Consider the following 22,343-nt stretch of genomic DNA (forward strand, 5'->3'; position numbering starts at 1 on the left):
TCCCAGTTTCCATTAATGGCTTCATCTGGCAAACATACGATCTTTGTTACACGTTATACCCTTAACTGGGCCAGTACCCACTGAGAAAAAAAAAAGATAAAATCCAATTTTAAACAGACATGTTTCTTTCAAACACATTTCTCTGGCATCATTCAACAGTGAAAATGCTTTGTATACACAACTAATTTCTGGGAAGAACATCAAAAACAGCACCATTTAAATTTTTCCTGGATTCTTTCCAACGTGACACTCACGTTGACTCCACAGTAATTGATCTACAAAGTCATACATCTTAGGCAAGTCAAAAAAAGATTTTTTTTTTTTTGCTTAAATATAAGGTTATATTATACTCTCTATGAATCTCTGCTGTTAGCATGCAAATGGGTGTCTCTCTTATGTTTTAATCCAATATTGTTCTGTTTTTTTCTTTAGAAGTTGATGGATCCAGTGGCAGGTGTAAGCCTGGCCTGATCTAACTCGTACATCTACTTTGAAAATTACTGAGCCCAAAGCCATAATGCATGATTGTATCAGAGTCTACAGGTTTGTTAGTGTTGTTGGTGTAGTAAAAGGCCACCATCATTAATTGATACCTTCACCCATTCTTTTAAACCTGGTTATATGCAGTTGCAACATTCTCTGCAAAATGCAAAGGTTTAAACGCCTTAAAGTTTGTATTCACTTAGTTTTAACCTAAAAACAGTCTGTTTTAAAATTCAGTATGAAAATTATGACTCATGACATATGACATTTTGGATGTGATACGTTTGGCACACCCTCAATTACAGAACATGACTGATTGGAGTGTTGCCTTTCAAATGGATCTAAAAAGTTACCACGCCCCTGTTTGAATGGGAGATTTTTGTGATGCTTAAACTTTCCACCTTTAATATGACCTTTAAACATCTCAGTAAAAAAAATAAAAAGCTTTTGCATTTTAGGGAAATTTTGGTGTTAATCGAAGTGCCTCTGATCGACACTAAATAAAATTCAACAATTGCAGTAGGTTTTTCCATGTCACAGAGAAAGCCATGGATTACGTAGAGCTTTTAAATCATCAGAGGGATCTCGATGTCAAAAAGTGTCAATCAGAAGAACACAAATGACAACTTCGCAATTCTGAAGGGCAGTCGTCAAACTTTGCCAGGTCTGCAAAGCCTGACGGGTGGTGTGATAATAAAACCCAAAGGAGCTGCGATAAAGCATTACCTTGTGGATGTGCAACCACATTATTGTTGTTTTTTTCTTTTAAACCCAAAAGATTTCAATATTTAAAAGTTTTGTTGCATGTGTTATTGGACACATTAAATGTGGAAAACACTCTGAAATCATTTATCTTAGTCTCATTTTTTTACATCACATAACTAGTGTTTTGATAGGGGTGTGTGAACTCTTTACAACCAATGTACTGCATGTTGGCTTCAGGGTTTGACCTCACGACATTTACCCTTCAGCTGTCGGTAGCTGAGGCTTGGTGCTGCCAAAAATCGGAACTCATCCTGAATGTCCTTAAAGGCAACATTATCCGCTATCAGAAAAAAACATGTTAGCAGAGGTAAATGAAGCCAATGAGAATAATCTACAATGTTGGAGCATAAATGGTCACATCAGCCCTCAGACGGAGCACGTAGAACAAGATCAATGAAAGGCTGCCAATCATACAGGTCTTTGTAGTCTCGAACAGAGAACTGCAACACCCATCATGCCTTGCTGAGATGAAAAGTACAACATTAAATAACTAGCAAAAATATTGGTAGTGTTTTGTTAAATATGTCGCCACTCCATTCAGAGGTTTTACATAAAACAATGGACTGAACAGATTCATTGTGTATAATTATAATGCTCTTAAAAATCAAAAGAACAGCTTTCTTTCACAACTGATAGCACTGACGTGATGTGAACAAAAAAGGTTGACGAAAACAAACGGCTGAAAACCACTTTTGACTCAAGAACAAGTTTTTTTTAATGTTTTTTTTGACGTAACAGCAGACACTCCAGTAAAAGAAGAAAAAAACTTAATAATAAAGAATTGTGTTTGTATAGAGCTTCAGCTAATTGTGCACCTATAGTAACTATTTTTTCAACCACCTCCTTTGATTAATTTCGTTCTTGTTTTGTTTTGAAGGTTTTTTTTATTATTCTTTGGAAGGTTGGTTTTTAAAATGTGTGAACTGAACATGTAGATTTAGGTGGTGATATTCTTGTTTTAAACATGCTCGCAGTCCGGGCACATTCCTGGTCTTGACATTTTATCCATCACTCAAAACACACACTGTTTTTTCTTTATTTTATTTTATTTTATTTTTTTGCGCAAGTAACTGTCAACAGTCTTATGTTATCATGACTTGTAATCCTCTGTGCTTTAAAATGAATGACGGGTGCCAGATTATGGATATTGTAGTGAATGTTGGCAGATTGCGGGGTGTTTCCTAGAGTTTTGATAAACAATTCTGTATTATGACAGTTCATGTTGGGTGAGTAAAGTGTGTGAAGCTGTAGTGACATAGTTTATGGTTGGTAGATACTGGACAAGTAAGCCATTATAGGCCCTTCTTGGTCGGAGCGCTGAGTTTCCTCATCCCCCTTATCCTGCACAGCAACTCACTGACAAAGTTCTGAAGAAGAAAAGTAAAATAAAGTTAGACTGTTCAGAGATACACATTAAATTCAGTGAGGTGACTAAGGAGTCATTTAAATGCTTCCATGAAAATTAATTCTTTGGAGTCCTCAACCTTTGTTCTGTGCTGGTTGGACTTCGCAAAGCAGATCAGACAATTCTTCATTTTGATTAGTAGAAAACTGCCAAATTTCCCAAAATGAGTAGCTTAAAGTCATTTTCAGATGCACAAGAATCAACATAATCTGTGTACTTTAATGGACTACAAAGGTAGACAAACTAAATGAGCTAAAATTATTTCAGATTAAAACACATTAGTACATTTAATTATTTAATTTAATTGATCAAACATTAACTTATTACATTTTTCTCAAAAGAGAACAAAAAATACCTAGAAGACATCTAAAGGATGCTATGCAATGCCAATGCAGTAGCAATCAAAACACCAAATACATTTTTTGTTCTTATGGTTATTTTGTAGCTGGTGTTTCAGAACGTAGGAGCATGTAAGTCTAGATTTGAAACCCTGTGAGTGTTTGATGAAATTAGCTTTTTGTGAAGTGCATAATTTTGTAAGGAACAAAGTAAAACTAGATCCTAAGTAAAGATTATTGCGACATGCACTCTCAGAATCAAGCAAGAGGTTATATCAAGGTCTGGTTTCAGTATTAACTACCTTATTATACAGGACAGTGCTCATGATCCAATTCCAGATGTCGCCCCCTTCCTACCTGCATTCATCTTTTACCCAGCAGGTGTTTTTTCATTTAACCCGAACAACCCACTCAGCCTCATCACTCCCCCTCTCACCTCATGTCTTTAATCTCCTGTTATCTTCCCCACTCTGCCTTCAAGAAGCAATCTCATAGTCCTTTCACCTTTCGTTCACATTCATCTTGTATATCAATTACCCCATGTCTTTCACTTCTTATTTCCACTTGAGGGAGAGGAAGGGTGTAAGGGTAGCTGTGTGCACCATTTTTAATCCTGAGAGTGGGTGGGTACAGCCGAAATGTTACGGAAAACACATTTAAATAAAGTCCAAATGGGTACAGAATTGTTTTGAGCATCAAACATTGGTTGTAGGGTTTGTTGTAGATTACAGTAAAGCTAAATATAATTAATGGGTATATAAAAATTAGTACTCTTACGGAGGTATGTAGTTGAGGGTGTGTAGGTTGCATATCTCAACAACTGTTACTGTAGCTAAACAGCAATGACCTTGTAATAAAACCACACACAGTGATGATGACAGATGGGGGAAAATTTACCATGTGTGGAATTAATGTGATTGGTTTTTAAAAGCTTTAATCATGCAAATAGCCTAATGCAACCTCATCTAAACCCAGACTCTTCTCTCTCTGAACACGTCAGTGTGAATACTGCAAGTAATGAATATTATGAAGTCCCACATCAGGTAGCTTATTTGTGCTTGTGAACTCATGGTTAATTAGGTATTCATTAGCCTACTAGAACATGGTGGATGCAGGCTTTGGCTCTAATGGTTTTTGGGCTCCAAAGAAGCTCACCTCTGTGGGTTTGTAGCAGTCTGTTAGGGATACCTGTGAAAATAAGAGGGGGAAAACAGTTGTTAGGAGGAAATGATTTACTGCTGTTTTTAAAATCTCAGCAGATTCTGCACTTTTAACTTTGATTAACAGAAACTCATATTCTCCATTGGTTGTTGGAGTCTAGCCTTTATTCATATGAGCATATATGTATTTAAATAAATGTTCAAAGGGTTCTGAGATTTTAAGAATAAATTGCTAATTAGCAGACTTGAGGAATGTTCACAAGTCATGTCTCTCAAGTTAAGTCTCAAGTCTTTAGGGACTGAAGGAAGCATCAAATGCATGGAATCTCATCTGCCAATAATATGGTACATATAGCATAATGAGGCCCAAAATGATTTATACCCTTGGCAGATTGAAGTTTAAACTACTATTTTAATTAACCACCATGGTTCTTCTGATTAGAAGTAATATTATTGTTTTGGAGTGACTCAGCTGATAGAAAATCTGCGAAGAGGACAAAACAAGGAACTCATCGCTAAAGAGAAACCATGCAAATCCCAGTAGAAAAAACTGGTCAGTAATTTTTAAGGGTTTGATTGCTGTTAGTATCTTTTGAGGGATTCATGTCTCATTACCTACCAGAAACAAACTTTCTGGCAACGTCTAAATACTCCGGGGGTTTGAAAAAATTTACATTCTGTAAGGATTCTGTTTTAACACAGAGATTTATCAGTGATCTTCTATAAACCAGACAATATCACCTCAAAAACATCAAATATTCTGCACAGTAGGCACTTTTGCTTTAAAACTGATACAACATGTTTCAAGTACCTATTTTACATTTTTTGTCTATGAACAGAAATAGTTTATTATACTATTCTTGTCTAAGGAAAATTTCAAACTTTGCTTAGGCAAGACAGCAAAGTTTACACAAAGCCTTACACAGCAACTCTTGAAACAAACTAATAATATCCACATTTTATCTATGGGTATGTAAGTTATTACAACATGTTTATTTTTACCAGTAGCCTTTATATTCACATGATATTAACAGTTATATCTTTACTGAATATCCAGACGGCTTAAGAACCAATCAACCACCACATCTCTATAAAGGATTTCTCATTCTCTCTGTGACCAATCATCTCTGCTAAAGACTTGTATACACACACAACCACATACACACATATACACACACATTTACCTGTAGTTTGCTGGCTCTCTCATCATCACTGTTGACCTCCAGCAAGTCATCAATATCAATCTCTACCTCTGGCATCTCGTCCTCCTGAAACACAAGAGAACCCTTTGTTAGAGAACAGATGGAAAGGCTTTAAATGCGCAAACAAAATAAGAAAGTAGAACATTTCATTTAAAAAAAATGCAACTGGAATATTTGTGTTGGCAAGAGGCTTATAAACATCCAAACCACTCTGTGTGCCCGCCTGCTAGGGACATACATCATTTGGAAATGTCATTGTACTGGGGTTGGGCCGTTTAGCGGCTCAGCGGTTGGAGGCTGCCTTCAGCTCAACACCACATCAAAGCCCCAATGATTCATTTTATTTCGCCACAAGGTTTTTGCAGAGGAAGCAAGCAGGGAGGATAAACCTTTCCCTCCCAGACACCGCATGACGTGTTCTACAAATGCTGTCCTTTTGGGAAGCATCAAGCTAAGGCTCTTAAAGGAACTGAGCCTGAGAATCCAGTTATTTTTCCACCTTTGTTTGCTTGACATTTACAACAAACACTTAAGCATCTGCTTCTGTCAAACAAGTCAACGGAGATATTTGATCACCTTCTGCTATCTTCCAAGTGGGTGGTCAGGTTTTTGTGAGCAACCCAGGCAAAACTCCCTGGGGTTATTTTTTGCACGTTGTTCTCTTCATTACTTTGAAACAAAACCTCTGTGCTCAGAATATGCTCAACATACTGAAAGCATTATTTCTCTGTCATTTTAATGCATTAGCTCACTGAAGATTTACTAAATATTTTGAGCAATTGTGTTTGTAAATCTTTCAAATGCTCATTTATTTTCTTTAAATTTGATGAGAACATATTCATTATATATTTTTTTCTATTCTGCCATTTGACACTTATCCATTTGCCAAAAAGAAAAAAATCTTTTTATTTCCATCTTTGTTTCACAACGATTAAAATGAACCCCCTTACTGAAGCCCACGAGGTTCAATCAAACGTACAGCGGGACGGGAATGTTGCTCACAGCTACTTGCTAACCATCGTTTCATAACAATGCCCATGAGATAATTTCTCATCTCCACTGCTAACACAGCAACAGGGATGTTATCCAGGGCTTATGTGTATGTGTGTGTGTCTATCATACAGCCAGGAGCACAGCATGGTATTAAGACAAAGAGCATTAAAGCAGGGATGATATTAGCTCCCACAATTATAGTCAGTCGGCTTCGTTCTATGTGGGCAGGGTAATAAGAACACACTGAAATCAGTGCTAACCATAACCATTCAAGTAACAATGCAAAAAACATGCATTCGTAAAGCCTAATGCTAAAACCTCGCAAATGCAAATTAATATGACAGAACTATTGATGAGAAAATAAGTAAGCCTGTGGAGCAAATCTCCATAAAACTTGGGTTTAATGGTTAATAGATTAAATATCAGTTGAAACCAGATTTTTGCGTACACTGCATTATCTTTTTTGTCACTGTCTGACATAAAATTCCCTACTTTGCCCTAGTCTTTGTCTAAAATTATTTGTTTGCTAAATGCCAAATTAATAAGAGTTGATTTTGATTTTTATATGTTTTAACCTTTATATTCTGAAGTTTACTTATGTTTTCTTAGTACTTGGTAGATTTAACTTTTAAAACATGTTTGATATCCTTTGGCAAGCTTCTCGCAGTAGTTTGCTGGAATCTTGGACCATTCCTCCAGGTGAGCAAAAAACTCTGCCCTTGTAACCGACTTTGGTCTGGAGATTTAAATAAATATTAATCAAAACTATTTCCATTCATAGTTCAGACCTTTGAGAAACAATCAGGAAAGATCTTGCTTAAACTAAATCTTCTCATAGGTTTTTAATTTAATTAAGCTTTGAACTTCTACTGGTTCAATTTCTTGCCAGAAGGTGAACTTTTACCCCGGTCAGAAGTGTTCTGCAACTCTAACAGGTTTCCTTCCAGGATTGCCCTCCTGCTATCTTTCTGTCAACTCAGTCCATTATCTAAATCCAACAGATGATCTAAAGCGAGTTGATGACTCCACAAAGTTTCTCCCGTGGAGTTTCAGGACAGGAAGCAAAGGTCAGTCCCCTCAGTCTTTCTCTCTATCAGTCTGTGGGGTCATCACTCACTCACTGACTTCTGTGAGAGTCTGATTGTTTCACTTGTCAGCAGGCACTCATCACCCTACATCCCTGTGATTGGTGATAACATCACACATGGCTGGAATATAAATCTTGATATTCAAAGAAACTGTTAAGGAAGACATTGCACATATTTAGTCCTTCACAGTGGAGTATGAGTAATTATAATAGTGTGAACCCATACAACTAATCCCAAGTAGATCATTTTCAGTGCCTGCAGCAGGTAAAGTTAACAGTAACTGCAGACAACACAAGTAAATAAGGTAGGCAAACATTTTAAGATGAAGAAGCAATTGATAAAAGTGCACTTCAAACCTTATTTGCTACACGTAGAAGTAGCAGTTGGTTATTTTTTTTGCATTTGCAAATGAGAGAAATAATGATGAAAGACCTGGTGTGTTCAGAGGATATGTGCACAAGGAGAAGTGTTATTTGTAATCAAGGCAACTTTGTGAAGACTGTGCACGAGAACCAGCAAAGAACTGAAAGCCTGATAGAAAAACACAAAGCTGGACTGTCAGCCTGTGAGCCTGGCAATGTGTGCAGACAGCTGAGAGCGCATCTGTGTCAGGCTTGTTTTCACCGTCAGCTCAGCCGCCGGCAGCGTTTTCAGTCTGGTTCAGCTGCGGTGAGGTGAATCCAAGCTAATGCGAGCAGCCCAACCCTGTGAGTCAACACAAACTCCATTTAGACTTCATTTAAACAGTGTCTATGAACAAAGGTGTGAGCACTTGCTTTACTTGAATGAATAATTCACTGACATCCCTATTCATAACCCTCCTACGTGAACCAGACCGGCTGGTTTCATATAATTACAGTTCTAAAGTAGATGATTATCCACAAGCTAATACACTCATGTTGATGGTTTCAGTCAATAAATATCCCCAGGTCAAATGGACAGTCTTTATTTCATCAGCTTATTAAAAATTATGTTTGGATTCAGGTGTTTACAGATACGCCTATCTTCAGTGACGTAGTTGTTGTTATATGAGCAAATGTTTGTCACTGCGGATTCAAGATTCTGTTCTTTAATCTTTCTGCAGGTGTACAAGCAGACTTCTAGCGCGTCCTCTTGTCTTGTCTTTCTGCTTCTTTACATTTTCACTTTTAACCCCATCTCACTCCCTTTCTTCTTCTGAAAGTGGTTGCTCTGTCACATACACTCCCAGAAAAAAGACATAGAAGTTTGTGACTCTGACTTTACAAATATGAACAAAGTTCAAGAGGCATGAATACTTTTTCACCTCACTGAAGGTAAAAGGCAAGGAAATAAGGAAAAGAATGTGGTTCAAAAGAAGCAAACATACGGAATCTAATATTAAATCCTAAAATTGTGATTGGTACAGAACACATAGAGAAGCAAAACAACAGTTGGTAAAAGCTAAAAGATTTACTAGAATAAGAAAGACATACAACTCAGATACAGTGAGATGAAGCGAGCACCAATAAGTGGGTCATTGTGATGATGATGATGAGGTGAAGGAAGAGGAGGATTGTGCAACGCTGTAAAATCTCCCAGCTCAGCTTTCTTCCTCTATATTCTGCCACACTGTGTCACATCAAAGTGCCGGGGAACTCAAGGTGGGCTGAAATCATCCCCTGAAATTAAGTTATTATGGGTGGAGGAAGTAAAAACACAGAGAATTGACAGTGTGTGATGGGAAAATTACTCTGAAGATTCAAAATGAGGGAAACAGACAAACACTACAAGCAGTTCGGAAGACGAGAGAGACTTTGCCAAGGTTACTGTTAAGGCCCTCGTGGATTACTTGGCTCTTGGCCCTCCCCCACTTTCAAACACCTCCCTGTTGTCGTTTGGTGCAGCAGTTTGCTGAAACCATAGAGCGCGAAGGATGTGACTTTACTGGGTGATGCTAGCAGCTGCAGTCACAGCTCTTTCTCACGCTGATTCAGCTACTCCAGAGGACACTACATCAAATAGGAGAACTGCTAGAAAACATAGGATTGGGGTAGAAAAATCCTAAAATTAAGGTTGAAAATATAATTAATTAGCACGACAGTGACCCTCTAAACTTCTGTATTCATAAAATTCAAAGCATTTACACCCTGACTGTGAACTATTAGTGTAGTAACACCAGTTTTCAAGTGGATCTCTAATATTATCTTTTACGTAAAGCATTTCTGTTTTGTGCGCTGTTGCCACTGACATTTAGATACACTATTTCATAAAGTTCCTACTGTCCGACATCAAGTTAGACTGCTTAGTCAGTCAGTTACCGGTTGAGATAAAGCTGCCAACACTTAAACCATTTCTCTCTCCTACTTTTTACTTTTTATTAGAGTAGAAAGTACACCTATGTCAGTTCTTTTGTTTCAAACTACCAGTCAGTTGAGATGGCCGCTCATACTGAGGCAGGTTCTTCCTGTTTATGAGGAGTTTTTACTATCCACTGTCGCAAGTGATTGTTTACTGTCATTCCGTGCTGAATGACAGCATGGCTTGTTAACCTAATTTCAATAATGAACTGAACTTAATGAACTTCGTTAACTAGGATCAGTTGGAATGGACACGTTTTTGAATTGAAATTAAATTTTTTTGTAACGTGCCTTGAGATGGCATGTTGTGAATTGGCGCTATATAAATAAACAAAATTAAAATTGAACTAAACATTTCCTGTTTTAGGACAGCAAGATTCATCAAAAATATTTTGATTGGAGAATTTCCCGAATGAGGTTTTTTTTAGAGAACCTTTATTTCCTTTCTTCATATCTTCATGCATGTATTTTATAGTGCATGTAAATATCTGGTTTCACTTTTTTGTTTCTTTAGCACACACAGCATGCACTCTACTAAGCTTTTATGAAACATTTTTCTATATGAGCTCAGAGGCAGTTTGATGGATGTTTCACAATCCACAGTTAATTATTCTTAGTGTCTTCTATTTTGTAACTAATCCCCCTCTTAGAGCTCTTCATAAACATCTTCCATCAGCAGCCTCACCAACAGCTCACATCTACACACAGTGACGTGCTGTTGCCAGACAGAATCACCTCTGGTTAAAATCCTTGTATCTACTTAAGAGTTAAATAGTCCTATTTCATTCTCAATCAGGAATATATCAGACCTGGACATGTAAGGCAGATAGATATAATGTTACTGTACTCGAAATCCAGACAGTTCTTCCCTGAGGCAAATCAATCGACAGCTGAAGCCAATGCAGACCTTTGCCCTCAACACAAAGCAAATGCTCGGCATGAAAACATAGATAGCATTGAGGTGAAAAGCAGCCAGCCATCCAGCAAACAGAACAGAGTGCTAAAGAATGTATTTAAATGAAAGGTTTCTCCGTTTTTGAAAACTGTAATGTAGGTGAAAATAAACCAAACTGGCTGGAAATAAGATCCAGATTTGTTTGAAAAATGAAAGCACTTCCTTACTGAACCCATACAATTTAGTTTTTGCATGAGTCATTTTGCACATGCAAAGGTGGATAAACAACAAATGTACTCTTGAAAAGGAGCTCATCCGTCTGGCTTTTGAGAGTCAAAACAACCATCAGCCTCTTTCTCTTTGCTGCAAATGCAGATGCTGTTTTGCATCTCCTCCTCCAAGCTGGGAGCGCACAGAGTGCGAGTCAATGTTTATATACAGCCTGTTTATAGACCTCCTGACAGAGAAACCAGTAGTTAACCAGATCTAGTAGGGATGAGGATAAAATGACTGAGAAATGAACAGATTTTAAAAGCAAATTATCGATCAATCAATCATTCAATCAAGTTTATAGTACATTTCACCAACAAAGCAGTTCCAAGTGCTTTACATCATAAAAACACAAAAATGAACAATAAGAACAGGCAATTGTCAGGATTTCATTCATTGATATTAATTTTATCCAGGCATATCTTGGCTGAAACAGCCAACACAATAACATTTATTCCTCAGCAGCATACATAATTCCATTTCAATGTGCTTCAGGTCACTAATTGATTGGTTGATATCTATTTGATTGAAACCCACATGGAGAGAGTGAGCGTGCTGGAAGGAGGATCACAAAGTAGAAGTGCAGAAGTGTGAAGTCAGTTGCGGTGGACGAGTGCAGACAGTGAAAGGAGGATAGAAAAATTTAGCACAACCAAAGCCGAGCAGCCAATAAACACGCTATAACCTTTGTGCTCAGTGTTGATTTTTGAAATTGACACTCGGTGCTGCCAGTGTGTCTCAGCAGCTGGTGGATTTCTGCTGGCTGAGAGGCCTCCTTGTCAACACCTCTGATTTGTTTAGCAGCAGCAGATGCACGTGTGTGTGTGCGTGTGTATGCGTGTGTATGCGTAAGTGAAATGTGTGGACGTGTGCTCAGACGTCCGACGCTTGATGAGTTCTATTTTTATCCATCATATCTAAATTTCCAAGCATGGATATTGTAAACAGAAGACTGACCTTTCTTCATTTCTCAGTCCGTGGATCAGTCAGTGCAGCAGTAATCATTTAATTAATAGCTCCAATTCTGATAACCAGAGATGTACGTGGAGTTTACAGTGACTTGCAGAAGTCCTTACCCATGGAACCTTTTCCTCATTTTGTCCAGATACTTCAAAGGATTTTTATTTAAGCGATAAACCAACACAAAGTAGCACATAATTGTGAAGTGGAAGGAAAATGACTCCTGGTTGCATTTTCTTCCATCAAGACACAGTGCAGACTAAGGCATTCTTATGTTTTTCTTTGCCTAGCTAAGCAAGCTAAGGCAGATGCAAAATGTAAGCAAACAGCAATTTTCAAGTTTTATCAAAACTCTCAATTAATGTAATTGCTTTAGCTTCCCACCACATACGACATGTAGACCAAGTAACTTAGTTTTGGTCTCTCTTAGTCAGCATATCCTTCAACATGTTTATTGTCTCCCCTACGTTGCTCCTTAAATTGGCCTGAAGAGGTTCACAGAACGTTCTTTCAGCAATGGCTTTCTTCTTAATACTCTCTAACAAAGGCCAGATTTGTTGAGCGTCAAAAGATAATCCACCTGAATTATGGTTCTCTGTAGGCCCTCCAGAGTAATCAGGGGCCTGTGGCCTGTTTTTCTGATTGAAAAGAACATCGCAGCCACTGTCGATTTTGGATGAATTAACTGAACATCATGCGAAATGTTCAAAGCTTGTTGTTTGTATAATTACATCTTTTCTTCTTCGAGGTTGCAAAGTAACAAAGTGATTAGTATGAATGCTTTGCAAGGCACTGAGCTTGCTTGTTTGTTGTGTGTGCTCATAGCATGATGCATTAAGTAACTCTGTATGTAAAGTAATACTCCTGTCAATGAATGCCGATGTGTGTTTTCCCAGGCATGTTATTGAACCGGTCTAATGACTTGGGCTTGAATTCTACTCCTCTGGTTTTATGTGAGGCTCACGTGGTTGCTCTTGTTCCTCGGTAAAAAACACACGACAGGCACAGGGGAGGAAAAATCTAGACGGGAAGCAGTGAGCGACAGAAAGATGAAAGACATTTAATCTGGAAAGACAGATTTCTGCCCTTGAAGTGATACTTGAAGGTTAGACATCAGCAACAAAATGCCCTTTTCTTTGATCCGTACACATATTTATAAACACAAAAATCACCTGAAGGCATTTTTTACACAAAATGCAGTTTCAAAATTAACCTGTATACCTCATATAATCCATGGACAACAGGAATGGCAGTCTGAAGCAATGGTATCAACCACAAGGAGATGCTTCAACTCAGGAGATTGCTTTTGCTCCATTTAGTCTGAACATGTACACTGACCTGTCAGATCACTGTTATGCTCATCAGTTTATGAAAAGTCACCACTGTGCATCTGTTAAAGACTAGCCCAGTATCTTTAGCCTAAAAAAGGCCACATGGCCTCATACAAACCCACAGACAGTAAAAGCCGTAGGGCAGAAGCCTTGTATACCAACAGACCCTGAGCTGGCAGAGCCACTGAAAAGTAGGGCATTTCTTCCACTCATTTGCATCTCGAAGGCATACACATGACACAACATGCAGAATGCAAGTGTATAATGGATTTACTGCTGTCCAGTAAGAGTTTATGTCTCGCATTATCTTAATTGATTGCTCTTAGACAGACAGATCCATCAGTCCGCTGACACATTCTGCCTTTTAATCACCTAAACCGGACCTCAGCATTAGCAGGCACTCAATTAGAGTCCACCTCATCTATTAAAGAAGAGAAGGAGTGTGGTGGTGGGTCAGCAGTCACAAACTGACAAGGACTTTTGTCTTCTTTTGTTTAATTTGTATAGTATACAAAGTTTACACATAGGGGCTAATAGAAAATATAAATGTGAGAAAAAGACTATTTGTTCAGAGAAAAACTGCAATGCAAAGACAAAGCAGAATTATTGTCCATCTTCTAGGTAACATAGGGGCCCTCCGGGTTTTGTCTTGCTTTTATGTTATTTTGTGAACGCCTTCAGCGTGCACTGGACTGGTCCGCAGCCGAGTGACAAGCAGACAGACCGGGGCTTTGCTATTGAAAAGAAAGAGCTGGACCCAAAAGCAAAACGCTTGTTTTATAGGCCCTTCTCTGATCAAACCCTCACCTTTCACACATGTGCTCATGTGTGAAAAAATCCCATTCTGGACACAGGAGCAAGTCAAAATGAGCTGTAGACCAGGGGTGCCCAAGTCCCTAAAATCCACCTATATCCTGCAACTGTAAGATGCCTTCCTTCTCCTACACACCTGAATCAAACGACTTATCAACAGCTTTTAGCACTGGACAACCCAGCTTAAAGGGCTGGAATCATTTGTTTGAGGCACGTAGAAGCAGGAGTACATCTTAAAGCTGCAGATAAAAGATCTTAAGGACTGGATGTGAGCACCCCTGCTTTGTGATCCTGTACTACTTGAATATTGATTAAACAAGCAAGATGATGTCAATATTTGCAAAGGTCTTAAAAGTGTGAGACATTCTGAACAGAAAATTGCATTACTAATGGAATCCGTTTAGCTTATTTTATCACATTTCTGCCCCAACAAACAACCTGACTTCACTAACAAACTCAAGCCCCTATATCATAGTCCCCAATGTACTATCAGGTTTTCTTATGAAACTGATACAGTGGATGACCTTTCAGCAAGAACAGCATAGTCACCCCTACATGTATCTAACACACACATGCTTAAAGAACACTACCGAAACCAATTTGGGTTTCAGCGTAGAGGTATTTACAACAGTGGTTGGAATGTGATGTCCTGCTTACAGTCATGTACATAAAGATCACTAGTATGTAGTAACAACCACCTGCTCAAACACTAGAGGAGGTGATAGACAGCTTTAACAATGCACTGAAAGTACAACTTTTCGACATCATCAGGGACTGCTTTCACTACTGGCTTTTATTGAAATCCTTCCAAGTCCCGGTTCAGCTCAGGCTAATAACGCTCTGGTTATCGGAGACTGGTTGGAGAGCCAGAGGGGGATCATCATGGGATATTATCTTATTGGCTAAGTGAATAGATATGAAGAGATGTCCTGCTGGTGTGTGGATGTACGCACTATATGGAAAGAGGTCAAATGGACAGGATATCATGCAAGAGAAAAAATATGGAAATATTTTGGCTCATAATTAATCTAAAATTCAAGTTGCATTAACTACATCCTGCTGATGGAAGTCTGACATGCAGCCAAGAACTCGGTCAGCTTTGAACTGTTCAGCCATTGCAGTTGGAAACAAGGCTTCAGCTTATTTTAGCTCGAATAAGAACCACACCAGAGAAATAAGCAGGGCTATAAAGAGAGGGAGAAGCTCACAAACAAGATGACAGACATGAAAAGGCATCGGTCTGTGTCAGAGGGCTGCTGTAAATGCAACGCTTACGGCATTTTCAGCATGAGGGAGGTAGAAGTTCGGAGCTTCACACACATGCAGAGTTTATTAACCTCATGTGTGAAAAATATTTGCATTGCAATGCTCTCTCTTATTGCAGAAGGGAAGGTATCAAAACCTGTTCTGGCAGTTAGTGTCGTACTGTGATTTTTGCCTGAACTTATTTTCAGTACACAGTGCACAAATCACTTGATATTTTTGGCACGCTTTGTTTTGATAAAGCCCCAGTCTTTTGTATTGGGAGTGCATCTGATAGACCAAAATAAAACCCAGCACAATGGGCAAGAGAAAGAAAAAATATATTTGATTTTCTTAGGTTTTTTTTTTTTTTTTTTAATAGAAATGTAAGAAGTGTTGCGTGCGTTACTATTCAGTCCTTTGGGGCATGTCTCTACCTGTAAACCATTCTGACAAGAATATGCTTTGATTTGACTCATTCCAGTAGCTTTGGATTATGTTGAGTCATTGTTCTGCTGGAAGGTGAACTGGAGTCTCATCTGTTTTGCAGCCTTTAACGGCTTCTCTTTCAGGATTGCCATGTTTTTCAGCAACATCCATCTTCCAATTAAAAATTACCAGCTTCACGTGCCTGCAGAGGAAAAGCATCCCCACACCATCCTTCAATGTGGGGATGTTGTTTTCAGACTTCAGTTTTCTTCTCTACATTAACTATTGTATATAACTATTAATCCCTTTAATGGCTTTGGTGCTCCCCGGCTTTTGTGATGCTTTTTTACTGGTTCATGTTTTTTTAAAACCTGTAAAGCTTTGGAAGAAAACCTTCACTGAGTAAACAGATGATTTCTGAAGGAAATGGGTTGCACTGGTTCGCATTTCACAGTATCAGACACATTTTATTTTCGATGCACAATTAAGCTCTAATTTATGTTCCTCCGTCACATAAAATCGCAATAATTCAAGGTGCGTGTACCCTGCTCCACCCTGTTCTTTTTATAATCTCTCAGTGGTGTAATCTCTGTGTGGATTATACCATTGATAGATGGAGTGATCCATGCATATATAAATATATGCCTGACTCGAAGTGACAGACGTATTGTGTGTGTATATGTGCGTTTGTGCAGACCCTTGGCATTAGGGAGGGGGTTGCGAGGCAGAAGAGGTGATTGGCTGGGGAGGAGAGTCACAGCATCAGCACATCCTCTAACCCAGTGCCCTTCTTTCCAAATTCTCAACACCCCCACATGGCTCTGCATGGCAGCATAGTGTACGTGGGAAATAGGAGAGTTTATTGGGAGGGGAATTTGCTGCTTTCCGGACCCCCGACACACACTCTCTCTCTCTCTCTCTTTCTTTCTCCACATGCGCACACAAGGCCTCCCCTCCCCCTTTTTAAAGTGTTAAAGAATGCGACGTGCAGACGTGCGAACGCACAGTAATTGGGGTGACCAATATAAGGCGCAGGGACAGATGCACCGCAGAAAAGTGCATATAGGTTAAAAGGGCTAAAACCGTCGCCACATAAACGTCAAACGACTGAACTGAGACGCGCGCACCATCTCATAAAACTACAATAAACCGAGCAGCTGGGGGTTTGCTTTAAAGGATATTGATGAAAGGGCTGTTATTAGTGTCATTTACGAGAAATTATACGGTCTATGTAAATGGATGCACACAGTATTCCCTTTTCGCAGCTGCAAGCTTCCTTGGAGGTGGGGGGCGACCGGTGCGTAAAAGGACAACCATGCGGTTTCTCTGCTGCTGCTTTTCCTCCCCGGCCCATGCATCCCTTGCTCAATGACAGAGACAGATATAACAAATAAAACTCTCGGAGCTACAAAGGCACACATAGATGTCTGAAAGCCTCAGTATCTATGACGCAAAGGAAAATGAGAAAGTCAAGCTCCTTGATGTGAAAAGTTGATGTTATATTGTTGTGATTTTGAGTTTTCATGTGAAAAACAGATGACTTGCAGCTCTGATTGACTGACACTACAATCAAAAAAATGACACAAAAACATGCACAAAGTAACCTGCATTATTTATCCCGGCTGTCTGTCTCCTTGTGCATTTGAAGGGCCCCCCACTGACAGAGGGTGACCCGTCCTTTACTCACCTCACAGTCATACAACTTGCTGAGCTCCTCGATGATCCATTCTTCCAGCACGAGTCTCTTCCGCAGCTCCTTCCTGTCGTACTTGACCGTCACTTTTCCTTGCTTCTTCTGGACCGGGTCCTCACCGTTGATGGGGCCGGAGCTCACGCAGCCCACACCGGGCGCACCTTGGAAGAAGACGCGGCTGCCTGCGGTGGGCAGAGGGGCACTGGTTTCGGTGCTGGCGGCCGACATAGCGGGATGAGAGGGTTTGTTGCTTGGATAAATGTGTTAATGAAGTGGACAGGAGGGGAGAGAGAGACTGCGGAGCTGCACGGCAGACAGGAGAATGTGCAGCAGCTTTTAAACAGTTGCTATTTAAAGCGCAGCGCCGTAGAAAGCCGAGAGGGCGGAGCGAGCGCTGCAAGAAATGCTGGATGGCAGACGTTGGGTTTGAGGTGAAATAAAAAAAATAATGACTCCAAATAAAAGAAAGAAATAGTGGAATATGGAGATGACAATGGAACAGAAACGCAAAGGAGTTTAATTTACTACATGAACGTCGTATTGGCAGGTGTCGGTGTTTAAAAATGAACATATTCAAAAATAAGTCCGGTTAACAGACATGAATCATTTTTTGCAGTGAATCTTTCGATTTCCTTCAATGGTTTTTATTAGCGCACCAGCGTTAAAGACAGTTGCGCCATCAAGAGGAGGTAAGGAGAACAATTTGCTGTCAAATCAGACAATCTTTTTATTTACAGGTGCATATATCAATGAACACCTAAAGGTTTATTCCAACAATGTAGTTCAAAATCTGAAACTCAGATCTATTACAAAGAGTGATCTATATTACAAGTTTTTAACTTGCAGCTCATGAAAACTCGAAAGCATAATGAAATTCAGGACATTCTATTTTAGATTTTGTCGCCCCAGAGATTATTAGTGCCAAAAATAATTGTTTAAGTGTTCTTGTTTGTAGCTACAAACAAACAAAATCTCAGTATCCTTATTTATATTCTTCTCACTTAGAGAAAAAAAAAACAACAAAAAACTTGGAGAAAGAATTTTTGCGCCATCTATTGTCCGAATTAATCCATAACGCTATGTTAGGTCAGATTGTGTTATTGTTTGAATTGTTCGTCACTGAGAGATATTTAAATAAGTTTTTCTTAATTAAATCAAATCTCATGATGCTGGCTCAAAATAGATACACTCCTCATTTTTGGAACTGAACGTAAAAAAATGTAGTTAACATTCAGGAATGGTATAAATTTGGTCAACAAGTAAAGATGATTGACCCTTATTGGAATTTTCACAGGTGGACTTTCAAGAAAGATGGAGATAAATTAAACATTTTCTTAAAATACATAATGTAGGTCAATCAATCAATCAATCAATCAAATTTTATTTGTATAGCACATTTCAGCAGCAAGACATTTCAAAGTGCTTTACATCATTACAAACACAGAAACACAATGCAATATAGAATCAATAATCAAAACAAAGCATTAAGTCAAGTTCCATCCATAAATTTGTAATTGATTACATTTCAAATACAATTCTAAACAGGTGGGTTTTTAGTTGAGATTTAAAAGAAGTCAGTGTTTCAGCTGTTTTATCTATTATCAACTACATTTCTAAATCTTTTGTTTTCATTTTGTTCTAAAACCTTTTCTCAAAACCAGACTTCGGTGCGTTCCATAAACTACACTTATTCAAAGTGTGCTGTTCAAAAAACGAGATTTTTCCCCCAATACAATTTAGTTTATTTATATACCACCAATTCACAATAAATATCTCAAGACCCTTTTACAAAATAAAAAAACAAATCAATCAGATTCAATTCAATTCAATCACACTCACAGATTCAAAGGCAGATGCATTTGAATTTGAACACGCCTCTTTTTAGAAGCTCCTAAGATTTCCAAATCTGTTTGTTTCAGACCAATCAATAAAACATAACAGAAAAATTGCTTATATCCCAAACACTTTTATTTCATTTGCTCCATTAAAATGAACATTTTATTGAAGGTTTTTGTTAAGTGTTTCAATTTGCATGTACTATTCAGCTTGTAGCACAGGGAGAACAAAGTGGAATATTAACCTCATAGGACTTTGAAACTTAAACTTGCAGACTTTTATGGGGTTTTTTTGTTGTTTTTTCATGACCTGGTGAACCGTGGAAATGTTTTTTCTACTTCAACAGGGTGCCAAGCTCATGTGCCTTATCCCATGTTCTGACTCAGCATAAAGGCCCACTTCAGATAACAGAGAAGCATTTTATAACACGAGGTTTGCACTCAGCAAAGGTACAGTAGTTCCACTCCTACTGGCAGCTGCTCAGTCAGTCATGGCTCTCCTGTCTGAACTCACACCCGTCCTCGCTCTGGTCCTGTGCGTCGTGGCCGGCTTTTTGTTTCTGAAATCTCGGACACCAGAGACCAGTCCGAGAGTAGCAGGGCAAACCAAGGGGCCCACAAAAAAGGAGTTCAGACCCTGGGTGGATCAGGACTTGCAGGATGACACAGAAATAACAAGAGGAGGTAAATTCCAGTTTCCTTTTTACTAGTCAAAGAAAAATAGGATTTTCGTGTTTTGCATGCTTGCATCGTATGCGAAGGGCTTTACATAAATTAAAATAAGGGAAAAAAACTAGCGATAATTAAAAATGGACATACAACACTAACAGTCATATTAACAAATCAAAAAATAAATAATGAGCTAAACAAGCATGGGGAAGTTTCTTGTGTTTAATACCTTCATACGTTATGCATAAATACAATCCACATTACATCACCCAGGTTGAAAAGTGCCCATGCATCTACTGGATTTCCTTAGACATAAACTTTTTAAACTACTTTGAATAACGTATTGAGTATACGATAGCTGGTATCAATTGGAACTGTTGATACTAGTTCCAACCAACTAGATAATTAAAGTTTATACATCTGAAGGGCATCAGAGCTCTGTGCCTTGTTATGGCAGACTATATGTTGTCTGTCTCCTTGTTTATTTAGATTCCCTGATTAACAAATGAATGTCAGAGGCATCACATATCATTTCTTTGACATCATTATAGATGACGATGAATGGGTGGAGAACAACAAAGAGGAAGACCTTGCACATGTTCCCTATTCACCACAGCGCTACTCGGAGGAGACCATGCTGCAGAGGTCCAAGGATTTTTACTCCTTGATGAACCAGAGGAGATCTGTCAGATTCATCAGCCCCGAGCCAGTCCCACAAGAAGTCATCGATAGGGTCATCCTCACTGCAGGCACGAGACATATCAGTTTGGCTTTTTGCTGCATTTGAGGATCAACAAAGGCCATCATAACTGGGATCAGTTTGTTTATTAATGTGTTCCGTCTCTGTTTAGGGACAGCGCCAAGTGGTGCTCACACAGAGCCCTGGACGTTTGTTGTAGTGTCAGATCTGGACACAAAGCACAAGATCAGACTTATTGTGGAAGAAGAAGAGAAGGTGAACTACCACCAGAGGATGGGAGATAAGTGGGTCCATGATTTGGCCAGGCTAAGGTGAACATATTTACTTACTCAACATCTTTTTTACCATTATGATTATGATTAAAAGGACATGATATGCCACATAAATCACACTTGTTTCTGCAAAACAGGACAAACTGGATTAAGGAATATTTGGATGTTGCTCCATACTTGATTCTCATTTTTAAACAGACTTATGGGATTCTACCAAATGGAAAGAAAAAGACCCATTATTACAATGAAATCAGTGTCTCTATATCTTGTGGAATCCTCCTGGCTGCTTTGCAGGTTAGAAATACAAAATATTCTATGAAATACAAATGACTCTAAATGAAATGAAAACATTTATTTAATTATTTTTCCAAATGCACAATTACATTCTCTGAACATTTTTCCAAAAACACAGTATAATCTCAAACAAAGAATCTGATTTTCTGTCTGTCAGAATGTGGGCCTAGTAACCGTCACAACGACGCCCCTAAACTGTGGCCCTCAGCTCAGGCTCCTCCTCAAGCGGCCGGTCAACGAGAAGCTGCTGATGCTGCTTCCTGTGGGTTATCCTGCAGCTGACGCCACTGTGCCAGATTTGAAACGGAAAAATCTGGAGGAGATCCTGGTGGCCACCGGAACAAATCAGAGAATATAAAATGTGGAAAAGTGTTCAAATGTCTTTTGAAGAACAAATGTTTTTAAAATTTTAAAACTACTTATGGCTGCAAAGAAAAATTAAAATTGGTTTTAGTTGGTATATTTGTATCCTCAGTAGTTTAAATGGCACAAAAAAGTGTATTAATGTTGATGTATATTCTCCACTCAAGAATACTCTCAGTCATCTGTGTAGGAAACTATATGGTATTGCTCTTCTATTTTGTTTTTTTAATAAAACAGTAAGTGAAAAGTGTGAATGCTGATATTTTTGTTGTATTCCCAATTTTTGCTCATTAAATTTTTTCCTTAAAACAATAATACAGTTGTATGTTCAGTAGGTATAACACTTAACCCTGTGATTCTTAAGACATCGGCTAATGGTTCTGTTTTCTAAACCATTACTGCTTGCTCATTTGAAACCACATGTCAAGGCAATACTGTGGTAAAATGAAATAAATGTTTAATACTGCTGCCAAAGACTACCAAAGAGTGGGTTGAAAAGATAAATTGGTGTTGGCTCACTAAACATGTAATATTTGGGTTGAAATAAATAATTATTTTCCATCCATTTTCTGTACCTTAACTTTTTAAAGATCACAGGCAGGGAGTGCCTATTTGCATCAATTAAAAGGTGAGAAGTGGGGAACACCCTCAACATGTTAATACTCAATTCTGATTTGTTGCTGAGATTAAACTTGTTGTGATATAACTGACATCATTTAGATGTGACCACTATCAGACTTTATGTACAGTCTACAGCCCTGAAGTGAAACGCCTGCACAGAAGATGATACAATGTCACATGCAACACATTGTTTGCAGAAGGTGT

General features: G+C 38.6%; 2 protein-coding genes across 2 annotated transcripts; one reads left to right on the plus strand and one right to left on the minus strand.

The window, feature by feature from the left end:
- Positions 1-107: 107 nt before the first annotated feature.
- ppp1r14c (protein phosphatase 1 regulatory inhibitor subunit 14C) lies at positions 108-17,729 on the minus strand. Its single transcript, XM_005814807.2, has 4 exons — positions 17,380-17,729; positions 5,336-5,419; positions 4,147-4,179; positions 108-2,615 (listed from the first exon to the last, which is right to left on the minus strand). Exons 1-4 carry the CDS (start codon positions 17,611-17,613, stop codon positions 2,541-2,543), a joined length of 426 nt encoding a protein of 141 aa, XP_005814864.1. The 5' UTR covers positions 17,614-17,729; the 3' UTR covers positions 108-2,540.
- Positions 17,730-19,551: 1,822 nt separating this feature from the next.
- On the plus strand, positions 19,552-21,843 carry iyd (iodotyrosine deiodinase). Its single transcript, XM_005808836.3, has 5 exons — positions 19,552-19,904; positions 20,441-20,638; positions 20,741-20,900; positions 20,999-21,155; positions 21,313-21,843. Exons 1-5 carry the CDS (start codon positions 19,712-19,714, stop codon positions 21,511-21,513), a joined length of 909 nt encoding a protein of 302 aa, XP_005808893.1. The 5' UTR covers positions 19,552-19,711; the 3' UTR covers positions 21,514-21,843.
- Positions 21,844-22,343: the final 500 nt, after the last annotated feature.

This window comes from Xiphophorus maculatus, chromosome 15, assembly GCF_002775205.1.
Source record: "Xiphophorus maculatus strain JP 163 A chromosome 15, X_maculatus-5.0-male, whole genome shotgun sequence".
NCBI lineage: Eukaryota > Metazoa > Chordata > Actinopteri > Cyprinodontiformes > Poeciliidae > Xiphophorus > Xiphophorus maculatus.